The sequence below is a fragment of the Chrysochloris asiatica genome, unplaced genomic scaffold, assembly GCF_000296735.1.
Source record: "Chrysochloris asiatica unplaced genomic scaffold, ChrAsi1.0 scaffold00042, whole genome shotgun sequence".
Lineage (NCBI taxonomy): Eukaryota > Metazoa > Chordata > Mammalia > Afrosoricida > Chrysochloridae > Chrysochloris > Chrysochloris asiatica.
The window spans coordinates 7,760,560-7,776,068 of record NW_006408560.1 but is presented as its reverse complement, the minus strand read 5'-3'; the positions used below and the strand labels follow the sequence as shown (position 1 = coordinate 7,776,068).

At 45.0% G+C, this 15,509-nt stretch overlaps 2 protein-coding genes across 2 annotated transcripts in view; one reads left to right on the top strand and one right to left on the bottom strand.

Moving 5' to 3' along the window:
* Positions 1-1,103: 1,103 nt before the first annotated feature.
* Positions 1,104-8,584, top strand: FAM63A (family with sequence similarity 63, member A). Its single transcript, XM_006861391.1, has 9 exons — positions 1,104-1,620; positions 1,979-2,036; positions 2,687-2,751; positions 3,046-3,204; positions 4,466-4,568; positions 5,074-5,216; positions 7,254-7,445; positions 8,105-8,266; positions 8,504-8,584. Exons 1-9 carry the CDS (start codon positions 1,168-1,170, stop codon positions 8,582-8,584), a joined length of 1,416 nt encoding a protein of 471 aa, XP_006861453.1. The 5' UTR covers positions 1,104-1,167.
* A 1,863-nt stretch (positions 8,585-10,447) lies between these two features.
* Positions 10,448-15,509, bottom strand: part of ANXA9 (annexin A9) — a 17,154-nt gene continuing 12,092 nt past the window's right edge. Inside the window, exons 11-12 of the mRNA XM_006861390.1 lie at positions 10,874-10,996; positions 10,448-10,510 (exon numbers count right to left, since the gene is read on the bottom strand). Of these exons, the coding sequence (XP_006861452.1) occupies positions 10,448-10,510; positions 10,874-10,996 (186 nt within the window). The remainder of the gene's footprint in view (positions 10,511-10,873; positions 10,997-15,509) is intronic.

Below are 15,509 nucleotides of genomic sequence, written 5' to 3'. Positions count from 1 at the left end.
GTGGTTATTAATATTTTTGTCCCTTGGAACAAGGATAAAACAGAAGAAGGATAACACTAAAGAAGTTAACACAGGTTATGAGGAGTCTGTGCTCAGGGTGTTCTGTGAGCAGGCAAGGGGTGGTGTTTAGTGAAGGACAGAGAGATTAGCCCCGTCCTGGCTGTAGTGGGAATTCTTGACATAATGCCTATTATAGGATGAGCTATAACAACATTGCCTTCGAGTCGATTCCGACCCATAGCGACCCTATATAGGGTTCCCAAGGAGCGGCTGATGAACTTGAACTGCTGACCCTTAGGTTCAAACTGACTTTGCAGTCCAGTGCATTAACCCACAGCGCCACACCAGGACTCAGGATAAACACTGGACAGCTAACGTCAAGGTTAGCAGTTCAAACCCATCAGCTGCTCTCAGAAAACCCTATACAGGGTTGCTAGGAGTCAGACTGGCTTGATGTCACTTAACAACAAGAAAACCAGAGCAGAGTTGAGAAAGCCTTATGAAAGCAATCCATTGTATTATAATCACCAGAATTAATAACCATAAGTATTGTTGCTGTTGTTATGTGCCGTGGAGTTGGTTCTGACTCATAGTGACCCTGTACAGGGTTTCCGAGGCTGTAAATCTTTATGGGAGCAGACCGCCTCATCTTTCTCCCGCGGAACCGCTGGTAGTTTCGAACTGCTGACCTTGCGGCTCACAGCCCGATTCGTAACCACTATGCTATCAGAGCTCCTAACCACAAGTATAGTTTTAATATTTCTTTCTCTATCTCTTTCCCTTCTGTCTTTCTCCTCTGTCTTACTCCCTGTTTACTCTCTGTTTCAGGAAAGCCGACTCCATTGCAATCACCCTTCTCAAGTCTGTGCCCTCACAGGTCCTATCTGGTCACAGCAGGTTAAAGGTGGAAAAAGCTCATCCAGGCACCCTCCTGTTTACTCAGCTGAGGAAGACATGTGCTACCCATAGTCAGGGGTGAGAACACAGACCTTATCTAGCCACCCATACTGCATACTTTCCTCAAGATTTTCCTGGGATCTGTTTGCTGTCCACCTCAATGTTTTCCTTCTTCCTGGATTTCCCCCTCTTTTATATACCAAGCCTGACTTAGGCAAGTCCCTGAGGTCAGTAAACTTCTTTAGTGTACCTCAGTTGACTCCCTTCACCATGGAGTACCATGATCCTAAGCAGCCATCTTCTGATGGGGCTGGAATTACAGAGGCAGTCACCCCTGAAAATCATGAGGTCCTGTCGGAACCAGAGGAACACACCCAAGAAAAGAATGCTGGAGATGCGAATGACAAAGCTGGAGAACAGGAACCTGTAGACCAAGTTTCACTGCCTGCCCAGGGCCAGGAGAACCTTGAGTCCCCTCCACCTGAAGTTAGCTCAAGTCAAGTGGGAGCAGCCCATGAGACTCAGACTAAAGAAGAGACAGTGGAGGCATGCCCTGGGCCCCTGGAGCTTCCACAGTCCCCCAGGGCTCAACAGCCTGAGCTCGATTTCTACTGTGTAAAGTGGATCCCTTGGAAGGAAGAGCGGACACCCATCATCACCCAGAGCACTAATGGCCCTTGCCCTCTCCTTGCTATCATGAACATCCTCTTTCTTCAGTGGAAGGTAAGAAAAAGCTTGCATAGGGGGTCAGAAAATATTCGGAAAGATGTGTTTTCCTTGACCCACCTCTTGCTTTGATTCTGATTTTCTCAAGCCAGTAAAAGGTGTTTAGATTTTTTTCCCCCTATTTCTTAAATGTTCTTAAAACAAAAAATTTCTCTTTCTTATTCCTGTTTCTTCTACTCTCTAACAAGGTGGGACTGCCTTGCAGAGTTCACATTCATCCCTTTTGTATCAGTTGTAAGCTTTTTCCCACTCCCTATCCCACCCTGTTGTGGCTCTTGCTTTCTGTGGGGAGGGAATGTTCTGTGAGGGAAGACACACACATGGTTAACCCTTTGATCACCCCTTCTGCCTCCAGGTAAAGCTGCCCCCTCAGAAGGAAGTGATCACATCAGATGAACTCATGGCCCATCTTGGTGAGTGACTGGGCCTTGAAGAGGAATTACCTAAGGGGTCCCAGAACTATCCACTCAGCCAGAAATGCAGAATGTTGAGGGACTCCTCATGTGAGCCTCTGATATGGCAGGGGCTTCTATCTAGTGCTGTGTAACAGAGATACCACAAGTGAGTGGCTCTAAGGACCTAATTTACTTTCTCATAGTTTAGGAGGCTAGAGGTTTGAATTCAGGGTACAGGCTCTAGGGGAGGGCTTCCTCTCTGCTGACTCTTTGGTGGTCTGTAGATAGCATGGTATCTATTTTCTCCCCTCCCTCCTTGCTTTCTTGTTTCATCGCTTTTATACCTCAAAAGAGATTGGCTCAAGAACACTCTACATTCATCCTGCCTCATTGACATAACAAAAACAAATTATTCCCAAATGGATTTATAACCAGAAACTTAGAGGTTTACAGGGGACACAATTCAATCCAGAGCACCTTGGTTTGACTCATCACCTTTATGAGTCTTTTTCTTCCTCTGGGAAAGGAGAGGGCTGGATGAGACTCTCACACTCTTTCCAGCTCTAGCTATCTGTGGTTGTGTGATGTTGCCTGTCCTCTAGGAGAAGAAGAACTATGATTTGGGGGGTGGTTGGTGGGGTAAGCTGAGAAGGGATCCTGTCTCGTAGGAGATTGCCTCCTGTCCATCAAGCCTCAGGAGAAGTCAGAGGGGCTTCAGCTTAATTTTCAGCAGGTGAGACATCAGGGTGTGCAGGTTTGTAAGGGGACCCCCAGAGCTATTAAGAGAAGGCTTTCTCAAGAGGGTTCTTTGAACCATGATTTCTTTCTGCAGGAAGGGGAGGGTATATCTATCTGCCCTAGAAAATATATTCATGTGTGTAATAAAGGGTTGATGAGGCAAGGGAGGAGTGGAATGGCTTGTAAGAGAGCCAGGGAACAAAAGAAACAGGATTTGTTTTTTATTTCTGGAAGCGGGAGTGGCTTGGGGGGAAGCTAGGATATCCATGATTTTCTTTTCTATCCCCAGAATGTGGACGATGCAATGACAGTGCTGCCTAAACTGGCTACAGGTCTGGATGTTAATGTGCGATTCACAGGCGTCTCTGATTTTGAGTATACACCTGAATGCAGTGTGTTTGACCTCCTGGGCATACCTCTGTACCATGGCTGGCTCGTTGATCCACAGGTGAGGGTGGGAACATCCCAGTGAGACACTTTTCCTACTCAAACTGACGTGAGTGAGGCAAGCTTTTATGGCGTGAGCCCAGATATGGCGCTGGAGGATAAGCACTGGATTGCTAACTGCAAGGTCGGTGGTTCAAACCCACCAGCTGCTCCTTGAAAACCTTATACAGGATCACTATGAGTTGGAACTGACTCAGCAGCACTTACCGACAACAGCAAGAGGGGTTAGACTGAGTTGGCTGGGAAATAGGGTTTAGAGGATGGCCCCGATGCAGAATCCCCTGACTTTTCATATATTTTTTTTTTAAGATTCAAATACAAGGAAACCATATCTAAATAGGGTCAGTGCTTTTTTTTTTTCTATTTGCTTTTTTTTAATGTTTTAATGTGGATTATATGGTAGTTTACATGAGAGAACTTTAGTTTTACATTCATTCCATCGTATATCATCTCATTGCCATGGTTCCAGTCCCCTCTATGCATCATCAACCAACCAAAAGGTATATCCTAGAAGCCTGCCCCCTGCACTTCCCCCTCTCTGCTCCCCCCACCCCCCAGTTTTTGGCCCACAGTCTCTTTCCCTCTCTGGGTCCAAATTCCCCAGCTGCTTCATTACTCCATGTCATTGTCTCTGTCTCCATCTCAGGCATCTCTGTTTCTCTGGGTAGGGTCCCGCTCTCGTCTCGGTTCTTCTCCGTTGATGGTCCCAGATACCTCCCCTCCTAGCCTGTAGAATTAATCCCTCCCTTCCTTATTCCAAAACGTCTACCTTTGCATTTCCAACCCTCATAATCCGTCCTGATAAGCATTATTCACTACAGTATCACGAGTTACCCGTCTGTATTTCCTTTCATCCTCTCTGCCCAGACAGATTGAATAGTACCCACTGGAGATTCTGCCTTCCTCCATGCTCCCTAGCACTAGGTTCCCCCTTGAAAGCTTGTAAGCCAGTCACTTCTTGTCTTTGTTGTCCCCAACTCCCCATTTGAGTATCCAATGTCCAAGTTGCCCATCTCTGTCCACTCTGTGTGTGGAGGGGGTGGGAATGATTCTTGCTGTAAGGATTTGTTCCTTCTTTTGAGTTGCTGCTCCATAGGTATAGGTCAAGTTCATCAGATTGTATCAGCTCAGGGTCAGTTCTTTAGTTACCAAAAATTCAGGAAACTTTGATCATAGGGTTGTAGTCCTGGTGGACTTGGTGCATTTGCTTCCTAAAAAGATCTCAATTCTTTTGTGCTACCCCACCATGCCCATCCTTGCAGAGTCCTGAGGCCGTCAGCGCAGTTGGGAAACTGAGTTACAATCAGCTAGTAGAGAAGATCATCACTTGCAAGCACTCTAGCGACACCAACCTTGTGACAGAAGGTGATGACCCTCCCTGACACCCTTGCTATATGTGGAGGGAGGCCCCTGGGTGGCACAAACAGTTTGTAACTGCTAAACGTTGGTGGTTCAAACTCACCCAGTAATAGTGCAGAAGAAAGACCTGCTTCCTTAAAGATTACAGCCAAAAAAACTCTATAGAACTCCTATCAGGAATTAACTTCTTGCTAACAGGTTTAGTTTTTATTATTGTTTTTAAAACCCAGAGGGAATGATTGCTACTAAGGTTTGTTATTTATTATCTTCCTCCTCTCAGTCCTGCTGGGCTGGAGGCTCCACAAAATTACTGATGGATACCCCCAGTGCCTAGTACAGTGCCTGGCACAAGGCAGTGTTCAAAATGAATGGCTACAGCTGACTGCAAGGCAGGGACTTCAGAAGGTGGAACTGAGGCCTAGTGTTTTTGACAGAGATGCTCTGGGGGATCCTTTCTGTGATGGACTTGGATTTCAGCCAGTTTTCACCCCATCTTGTGCCTTTCTGGCAGGCCTGATAGCAGAGCAGTTCCTGGAGACCACTGCAGCACAGCTGACCTACCATGGGCTCTGTGAACTGACAGCAGCTGCCAAGGAGGGTGAACTGAGCGTCTTTTTCCGAAACAACCACTTCAGCACTATGACTAAGCACAAGGTGATGAAGGTTTGGAGGTGGGGGTTGGAGTGCTATCATTTCCTTATGCTCAGTGTTTCAATTAAGGAGAGGCTAGATTTAGCTGTGATAATAAATGACCCCTCAAATCTCAATGGTTTCCCACAACAAAGGTTTATTCCTCACTCCTGCTGCATGTCCATTGTGGGTTGGCTGAAGTTCTACTCTATACCTTCTTCACTCTCACTCGGGGTGCAGGCTGACAGAACAGCCTTGCCAGAAATATATGTAGGAAGGGAGAGAGAGAGGGGACAACATGCACTCACTAGTTTTAATTCTTCTGCCTGGGAATGACAGATGTCATTTCTGCACAGTCTCATTGGTCAGTGCAAGTCAAATGAGGCAGGAAAGTGTAATCTACCCTTAGGAAGGAGGAGTTTATTTTTATTTTTAATTTAAGGTTTTTATTGTGGATTGAGTAAAAGTTTACAGGGTACATCATCAGTTTTATATTCAACAAATCATATACCTTGTTTCATTACATTGATTATAATCCCCTCCATGTACCATCGGTTACCAGTGTTTTCTGTTTCTCTCTATTCACTTTAGCTTTTTTTAGCACTCAGGCATATATAATAATTTACACCACCAAAGGGCACATACTGCAAGTCGGCCTCCTGGCCACCATCTCTTAGTCCCTCACTTCCCATGAATCTAGAGTACTCAGCTGTTCCCTCTCTCCATGCCCCCATTTCTGCCTCCATATCTGATGTTGCTGCTTCTCTGGATAAGGTCCTGCATTCTGCTTGTGCACTTCTCCCTTGATGATCCTAGGGTCCTTTGTTTCTGGACTGTAAGATTAACCACTCCCCTGGTTTTGTTACAAAACTACCTTTATAATTGAGAGAGTCGCAATTAGTCATGATAACAATTACTCATTATTGAATCATAACAATCTTATCCCCATCTCTTTTAACTAGACCCATCTAGACAAGATGAAAACTATTCAGTGGGGACTCTTTCTTTCCCCACACACTATTAAACTAAGCTCCCCCTTGAAACCTTGTAAACCAGTAACTTTGCGCCCTTATCGCCCCCTCATTTTAGGTAGCCAATGTCTGAGTTGCCCGTCCCTATCTACCCTGTGTACAGAGGGGATAGCATTGATACTTGATGTGAAGACTCCTTCCCTCTCTGTTGGTATTTAGAGTTACTACCTCCATGAGTATAAGTCAGGTTCATCAAATTGTAGCAATTTACCCTCATTTCCTTTATGAAAATTTGTTTTGTTCTTTCTTTTTTTTAACTCTTCCTCTAGTCAAATTCTGATTATCAAGCCATCAAGGCTAGGTCAAATGAGTACTATCTGCAACTTTGGGTGCTCTGGTGCGACAGGAGTTGATTTAAAAAAAAACACACACAAAACAATACTATAGTCCTGGTGTGGCACTGTAGGATATACACTGGGCCTCAGGTCAGTAGTTCAAACTTACCAGCTGCTTCTGGGAAACCCTGTAAAGGGTGGATCTGAGTCAGAACTGACTCGACGGTACTTAAAAATAACAAAACAGTCTTCCAAAGTTAGAAACTGATTAAGCTGTCCAGGAAGAGTCCTGGTGTGGCACTGTACGATAAAGTACTGGAACACAAGGTGGTTCAAACAAAGTCAGCAGTTCAAACTCACCAGTTATTCCTTGGATACCCTACACAGGGCTGCTATTAGAGCATTGAGTAGACGAGGGAGAGGTCTTTGGTTCTTGGGATTTATCCTCATATAGTCAAGTGAGCCCAGAGAACCATGGGAAGTAGAGTGAGAAGCAGAAACTTGTATAGCACCAGCCCTGAGGATTCTACACTTTTGACCATCACATTCCTATCCAGCTGGACACAGACTCAGATACCCCTTTCTCTATCCACAGCCACATACATTTAGAAAAGATCCATAGATGCTCACACTGATATCTAACTTGCACACCAGTCGATTCAAATGGTCTCTAATACTGCAGCTCAGATGAGTTCTGGCCCGAAACTGCCTGTGTGTCACCTGTCCACCAGTTAGCTCTGTGTTCTTCTTTGCAGAGCCACCTGTACCTCCTGGTCACTGACCAGGGCTTTCTCCAGGAGGAACAAGTGGTATGGGAGAGCCTGCACAATGTGGATGGAGACAGCTGCTTTTGTGACTCTGATTTTCATCTAAGTCATTCCCTGGTCAAAGCATCCGGAGCAGAAGGTGGGAGTGGCTCCCCAGAAAAGCAGCGGCAGGTAGACCAGGTGCGTGGGGAAAGTGCAAAAGAGGTTCCTTTGGCCAACAACAACAAGCCTTTTGCCATCGGCAATCAGCATGCATTTTGTCATCTAAAAACCACTTCTCATCCATGTCCTCTCCACTCTTCTGGTACCTTCTGATCATTTCCTTGCTTGCTGTGTATTCTCAGGCACCAAAGATAATACTGAGTCCTGATGTGGCGCTGTGGGTTAATGTGCTGAACTGCAATGTTGGTTTGAACTGCAAGGTCGGCAGTTCAAGCTCACCAGTTGCTCTTCTGAAACCCCATTTAGGGTCACTATGAGTAGGAACTGACTTTAAGGCACTTAGCAACAGGGAGCTCTGGTAGTGTAGTGGTTACGAATCGGGCTGCGAGCTGTAAGGTCAGCTGTCGAAACTACCAGCGGTTCTGTTCCCATAAAGATTTACAGCCTCGGAAACCCTGTGTAGGGTCACTATGAGTCGGAACCGACTCCACGGCACACAACAACAACCACAACAGCAACAGCATAGATAATACACTTGGCTCTGTGTTTTGCTCTGGAGGGAGAAACAGCTGGAGAATTTGAAGAATGGAGAATGACTGATTGGAAACCCACCTTGAGTATCCTCCAGGCTTCAGCCTATCTTACAATTCTTATCTTCCTGCCTTGCCCTCTTCTAGGACTACCTGATTGCTTTGTCACTGCAGCAGCAGCAGCAGCCACAAGGCACCTTGGGTCTCAGTGACTTGGAACTGGCCCAGCAACTTCAGGAAGAGGAGTATCAGCAGCAGCAGCAGCAGGAAGTGGTCCAGCCTGCGCAGACTCAAGCCCCATCGCCACAGGTGAATCTGCTGTGCTGGGCCTATCCCTTAGCAGCACTCCTCAGGTCTGCTCCTTGTCCCCAGTATTCCAGCCCATGCTTCCCTGGTTCAGGACACCTGTTCCTGCAATTGTCTCTTCATAGTTCCTTCAGGGCCCTTCTTCCTACCATCCCACTTAATCCTAGTCTCTCCATCCCCCTTGAGGATCTTCATCCTCTTCCAGGGTTAATGGAAGACTATTTGTTAAATCTGATACAGGGAAGAGGAGCCACGTCTGGACGGCCAGCTGGAGAGCGTCGGCAGAGGCCAAAGCAAGAGTCAGACTGTGTTCTCCTGTAGCTTGGCCCCTCTGCCAAGCTAACCTGCCCCTTCTTTCTGAGCTTCTTACTGGCTCTATTGCTTGTTTGCCCACCTCAGTCCCTGAGCTATGCGGGGTGGGGTGATTTATTTATGGACTGTGGGGACCAGAGCAGGCGGTAAATGCCAAGGTCAGACTCGGTCAAGTCCTTGCCCTCACATGCTGCTGCCCTCTCTTCCCTCCAACCATGCAGGGCAACATTGGGGTTAGTGGGGTGAGGATTTCTGAACTCCAACTCCCTCTCTCCAGAATAGTCACACTACTATGTAGACTCAGGCTCCAGGGTAAGGTCCCTGTCTAGATGTACTCCCCTACTTCCCATCCCTGAGGAGCTGGATCCTCCTGGCTGTCCAATAGGCCTGCCTCCGTTTGGTTCAGAGTTTGGTTTGGGTTTCTATCTCCTTTATTTGTAATGCCTTCCTAGGGGTTTGGAAATAAAAATTCTTTCCTGAAATCTGTTGTTTGCTTTACTCTACAGGAATGGGATTAAGTATTTGACCCAACTAAGGAATGCAAAAGGAGATCTGGTGACTCACAGCTGCTAACCGAAAGGTCAGCTGTTTGAACACCAGGCAAAAGATGTGGCAGTCTGCTTCCGGAAACCCAATAAGGCAGTTCTACTCTGTCTTCCAGGATCACTCTGAGTCAAAATTGACTTGACCAGACTTGTCCAGCATGGGGTGTTTTTGATTTTAGAGGAATGCAAACAGATGTGATGGGTTGCCTGTCATTCCTAGTAAAGCCAGCAGGGGGAGCCAAAGCCAGTCTTCCCACCCACAGTCCACCCCGCTTCAACCCCTACCCCTGTTCCAACACCACTGGTTTCTTGTTTCTCTGTTTTTGATAGATCTTCTATGGGAAATGTGTTGTTGCTATGTGTGGTTGGTTTTATACTGTCTCCAAGTGACCCTATAGGGTACAGTAGAACTGCCCCCATAGGGTTTCCAAGACTGTAATATTTACAGAAGCACATGACTAGGTGTTCTCTCCTACAGAGCAGCTGGTAGGTTCCAACTGCTGACCTTTTAGCTAGCAGCTAAGCACTTAACCATTGTGCCACCAGGACTCCTTCTATGGGAAATAGTGCTCTAATTTGAGAGGTGTATTTTCAAGTCCCGACTTTGAACAGATGAACTTGGGGTTGTGTTACCTGTTAACACAAGACTTTCCAGACTGGAGAGGGCAGCCTGGCTTTCTGCTTCCCAGTTTATACAGTTTGTTCTTTGCAACTTTGGACCTCCCATTCATTTTAACCATTTATACACATTTCTGACCATGTCTTGGCGTCTGCTTCTCAGTTATTTTGTCTGAAATTTCCTGAGGAAGGGAGAATAATGGAGGTTGGGGGGAGAAACAAAGTGTGGTGGTAGTGGTGTGTGGCATTGAAAACTACTGCAGTGGGCCCAAACAGGATTCCTTGTGAACATCCAAGTGCACATCAAAGGCACTTACAACTCCAAGGCCCCCTCCCAGCCAATGTCCGGCTCCACCCAAACTTCAATCAGGGAACACACACTACAGTGAAGTTTGCCAAAAGAATTCAAGTCCCAGTGAGAAGGTCTGGCCCCAGGGGGTATGGAAAGGATGAGTGGGACAGCAATCATCAAAGAGATTCCATTAGCCCACACCCAGGACAGCCATATGACCCAGGTGCAGACATCATTTCAGAACGAGAGATTAAGGGATTTAACAGAAACGTGAAGTTCAGCCTAAACAAGAAGCTGGAGCTTGTGCTTGGGAAGGGATTGTCCCATTTGGATGCCCAGTTGGTCTTCTGCAGGTTCAGCCAAACTGAGGAACCTCAGATCCTTGAATGTCATGTGGAGGCAGGGGAGAATGAGGTCTCAAATGTCTTCAGCCCTGCACAGGGCCATTAGGGCTGCCCTGCAATCCCCTTTTACTACATCCTGCAGACAAGGGAGTCAGGTGTCAGAAAGCCTCATCACTGTCCTGGTGTGGTTCTGCAGTTTGAGCTACAAGGTCAGCAGCTCAAGCCCACCAGTCGCTCCTCGGAAACCCTATACAGGGTCGCTATGAGTTGGAACCCACTCGATGGCACTAACAACAAGCACACTGCCCCCTCACTGTACTTGTCCCTAACTTATCTGGGAGGGAAGGATCCTTCCTGATTCTAGAAGCTCTGCTTCAGAGTTCTCCAGGACATGACTATGCTCAGCTATAAGCAGGAGCTTCAGGGAGAGGGTGGTGCTGTGGTGGTGGGAGGGGGGGAGGGCTCTGGAACTCCAGGTCAAGAGCTTGTCAAGTCTTACCTGGATAGAAGAATAAAGGGACTTCCCAAATTTCTTCTTGAACTCAGTTCGAATGCTTAGGAGGTCAATCTCACTTCGAGAGATGAGAATGCGTATCAGGACTTGGTAATTGGACTCAGTTTCCTGGCAAAGAAAGAAACAGACATGGGGGTGGTAGTCACTGAGAGTAGGGATTGGATGGTGAATTATTCTAAGAAGTGAAGGTGAGGTGGGAGTCAAGGGAAGGAGAAATATACATTGAGGGGAAAACTTTCTCTGTCAGTGCACATAGAAGATGATGCAGGAGGAAAGATCGCTTCTCTTATTCCTTCTCCAAGTATTTTCTGACCCTTTCACAAGCTTAGAGCCTCACTTCCCTAGAGCTCAGGGGTGAGCAGCAACAAAGACAGGTGAACTGAAAGGGCTAGAAAAAGATCTGCTGCCTGTAAAGACTTCAGCATGAAAACCAAGAAGTGTCTAACTTGCAAGTTAGTGAATGCCCAAGGAGGACACAACCACCCTATCCCCCAACTACGCTGATGGGGCTCTGATAGGGATTTGGAGCTGGTTATGATTCTGACCCACTTGGATCATGTCACATCCCTGTCTTTACACATCTTTTTCTCCTGGTTGGACCCAGGGGGTTTAGTATCACCATCTTCCTCCTGCACTTCCATAAGGCCTCTTGCCTTTTGATAAAAGTCAAAGAAGGCTTGGTTTAGAAATAATATGAATACAATCAATTATCAATTCATGAATTAGAATTTATTTTAATAAGTAATGTTATTATGAGAAATTCCTAAATAATATGCTACATAGTCTATATGTTTTATCGTATCTTTCATATAAGAATAGTGCAGAAGTATACTAATTGAATTTTCCCTTTGTAAAATTTTGGGTAAATGGGCCTATATATAATGGTTGCAGAAGTCCCATGTGTGTCATGAAATGTGTACTGTGTTGTTGCCATTTCCTAATATCCTCTTTTTCAGAGTTTCCTGAGTCACTTGACTTACTAGACCTTTCTCAGCACTGACCTGATGGCATCTTCACAGATCATAAATTCCCATGAAGAAACAAAATAAAGTGATGAAGTAAAAACAGGATGCTATATTTCACTTGTGTAGTGGTTACGAATCGGGCTGCTAACCTCAGGGTCAGCAATTCGAAACTACCAGCTGTTCCATGGGAGAAAGATGAGGCTTTCTGCTCCCGTAAACATTTACAGCCTTGGAAACCCTGTACAGGGTCGTTATGAGTCGGAACCGACTCCATGGCACGTAACCACCAACCACCATATTTCACTTGTAGTCCTGGTGTGGCGCTGTGGATTAATGTGCCAGACTGCAAAGTCGTTTGAACTGCAAGGTTGGCGGTTCAAGCTCATCAGCTTCTCCTCGAAAACCCTATACAGGGTTGCTATGAGAACTGACTCGACAACACTTAACAACAGCAACATCATACACTGGACCTCAAGGTCAGTTTGAGCCACAAGGTGGGTGGTTCAAGCCCACCAGCTGCTTGCTCCTCAGAAATCCTATACGGGGTCACTTAGAGTTGCAACCGACTTGAAGGAACTTAACAACAACAATGTATTTTGCTTGGACTTACTAGCTAACTGTAAATAGTTTTGATCATTAGTTTATTTTAAATTTCACATATCATCAGTATTGTGTTGTGATAGAGATTGTGTATCCATTCTTCTCTTCTTCCAATTTGGTGCTGAAGGATAATGTGATGGACTGCAAGGTCAGTTTGAGCTGCAAGATCAGCAGTTCAAACCTACCACTCACTCCTTATAAACCACATACATCTGTTATATGGTTAATATTGGTCCAAATTTATCCTGAGTCAACTTTTGCTGAAAATTATTTTTCTGAATAACTATTCTACATCATAGCAACCTTATATAGGGTTTCTGAGGCTATAAATCTTTACAGGAGCAGAAAGCCTCATCTTTCTCCTGTGGAGCGGCTGGTGGACTTGAGCTGCTGACCTTGTTACCAGGGTCTGCCTCATCTATATTTCTCCATATCTCTCATAAAAGAACAGTGCAGAAATATCCTGATGGACCTTTTCCTTTGTTAAAAATTTCAGATTAATGAGCCTATGTTATTATTCTGATTCCTACTTTTAAGATGAATCTGCTGTTTATATCCAAGAGTGTGGCTCCTATAATCCAGCTATATTACAACCATTTATTGCTGGGATACAAGTTTGTTTTTATGACGGAAATTTAAACAGATAACCACAACACTTCAAGTGAATCTTAGTGTTGGCTCATTATAATAGCACAAGCTTTATTGGGCAAGTACAATAATCTACTGTCAAGATGGAAATTTCTGGAAGACAGAACAAGTACTTGTATGTAATGTCTTTTGAATAGCTGTCAACAAGACATAATGGTTTCTCAGCCACTAGACAGAAAGTTATTCCATCTGCTAAAATAAAAACTACTTTCATCTTCTTCAAGTTTTGCACACTCTCTGAGATGGTGAGTTTTTTATTTTTAGGTTTAGGGACAGTTCTATTTAGGAGATCTGGTTCAATTAACAGAATGACTATATCCTGTTGTTGAAATTGCTCATACCAAGGTTGCCAATTTAAGTATGGATTCACCCCTGCTAGCCCTGCCATCGAGTCGATTTTGACTCCTGGTGACCTGACCGTAGAGGACAGAATAAAACTAACTACTCTGCAGGGCTTTCGAGAGTTCTGCTGCAATTTTCAGCCAATCAATAGATAGGTCTATAGGAGGGACAACAATACAAGCCCTGCTGTGGTGCTGTAGGATAAGCACTGGACTGCTAACCATAAGGTCAGTGGTTCAAAACCACCAGTTGCTCCTTGGAAATCCTATACGGGGTTGCCTTGAGTCAGAACCAACAAGACAGCACTACTAACAACAGCAAAAATGCATACGTCAGAATGGTCAACCCTTCTAGATCAAAAGGACAGTATTCACCTAAGGACAAAATTCAGAAGGGTGGGGAATGAAAGGAGGAATGGAAACAAGAAACACAAGGAGGAAGAGGGATTACTGAATTTATATTGGGGGGATTGTAATGCAGATGAAATGAAATGTATGATTTGTTAAAATGAAAACCCATAATCTGCTCTGGAAACCTTCACTCAACTTACCATGTTAAGTGCCAACTCCTAGCGATCCCATATAGGGTTTCTGAGGAGCAACTGGGACCAACTGGTGGGTTTGAACTGTTGACCTTGTGGTTCATAGTCCAGTGCTAATCCTACACACCAGGTGTCCCAACTCACAATAAAAAGTTACAAAACAAAAATCTATAAGAGCAGCTAGCCTTATCTTGCTCCCTTGGAGTGGTTGGTGAGCTTGAACTGCTAACCTTGTGGTCAACAGCTCAACAGTTAACCCACTTTATGGATCAAATGCTGACCATCATGTGGAGGAAGGTGGCTTTGGGTGCTACAGCACTTATGGTACAGCAACTGACTAGGGATTAACTCATGGCAGTAAATGTCATACTGGACCATTGTGCATTTTCTAGGAAGATATATGACTTACTTGCTGTGTGACCTTGGGCAAGGTAAACATCTCTGTGTTTCAGTTTTTTCATCTATAAAAATGGGTTAATATTGTCTACTTGATGTAATGTGGTTGTGAAGACTTTTTTTTTTTGTATGTGAAGACTTTTGAAATGTGTATAAAATGCTCAGCATAGGCCCTGGTACACACAGAGCACTGAAGAACTACTGGTTCTTGTCATTTATTCTTTTTTGTTGTTGTTGTTAAGTGCTGTTGAGTCGATTTCAACCCATAACAATCCTGTATAGGGTTTCTGAGGAGCAACTGGTGAGCTTGAACCACCGAACTTGCAGTTCAAATGACTTTGCAGTCTGACGCATTAGGCCACAGCACCACACCAAAAACAACAAACAAAAAACACCATTTTATTGTGGTTTTAAGGAGCTCTGGTAGCATAGTGGATTATGAGCTGAGCTGCTAACTGAAAGGTTCAAATCTACCAGTCACTTCATGGGAGAAAGATGAGGTTTTCTGTTCCCGTAAAGATTTATAGTCTCAGTAACCCTAGGCAGGGTTGCTATGAGTCAGAACCGACTCCACCGTACACCACCACCACCACCACCACCATTGTGGTTTTGGTGAAAATTTACAGAACAAATTAGTTTCCTATTTAACAATTTATACATATTTTGTTTCATGATGTTAGTTACAGTTCTTTCAGTGTAGCAGGTTTTTCCCAGTTCCTCCCTGGGTTCCAGGGTTTCATTTGCCCATCTTTCCTGCTCCTTCTTGCCTTCTGAACTTTGTTTTTTGACAAATGCTGCCTTGTTGGTCTCATATGGTAGATTGTTCTGAGGGGCACATTCCTCATGGGTGTTATTGTTCACTTGGCTGAAAGGTGAAGTCTGGGAGTGGGTGTCATTTATTCTTACTACTATTATCATCAGCATTCTGGCAACAACAGAAACTGGACTAGGCACTTACCTTACAGAGCACATTCTTAGCTACACTCAGCTCTCTAGACATGGCTGTTGTTAAGTGCTGTCCAGTCAGTTCTAATTTATAGCAGCCCTGTATAGGGTTTCTGAGGAGCTGCTGGTGAGTTTGAACTGCTGGCATTGTGGTTCAAACCAACCATGCAGTCCAGTGTATTAT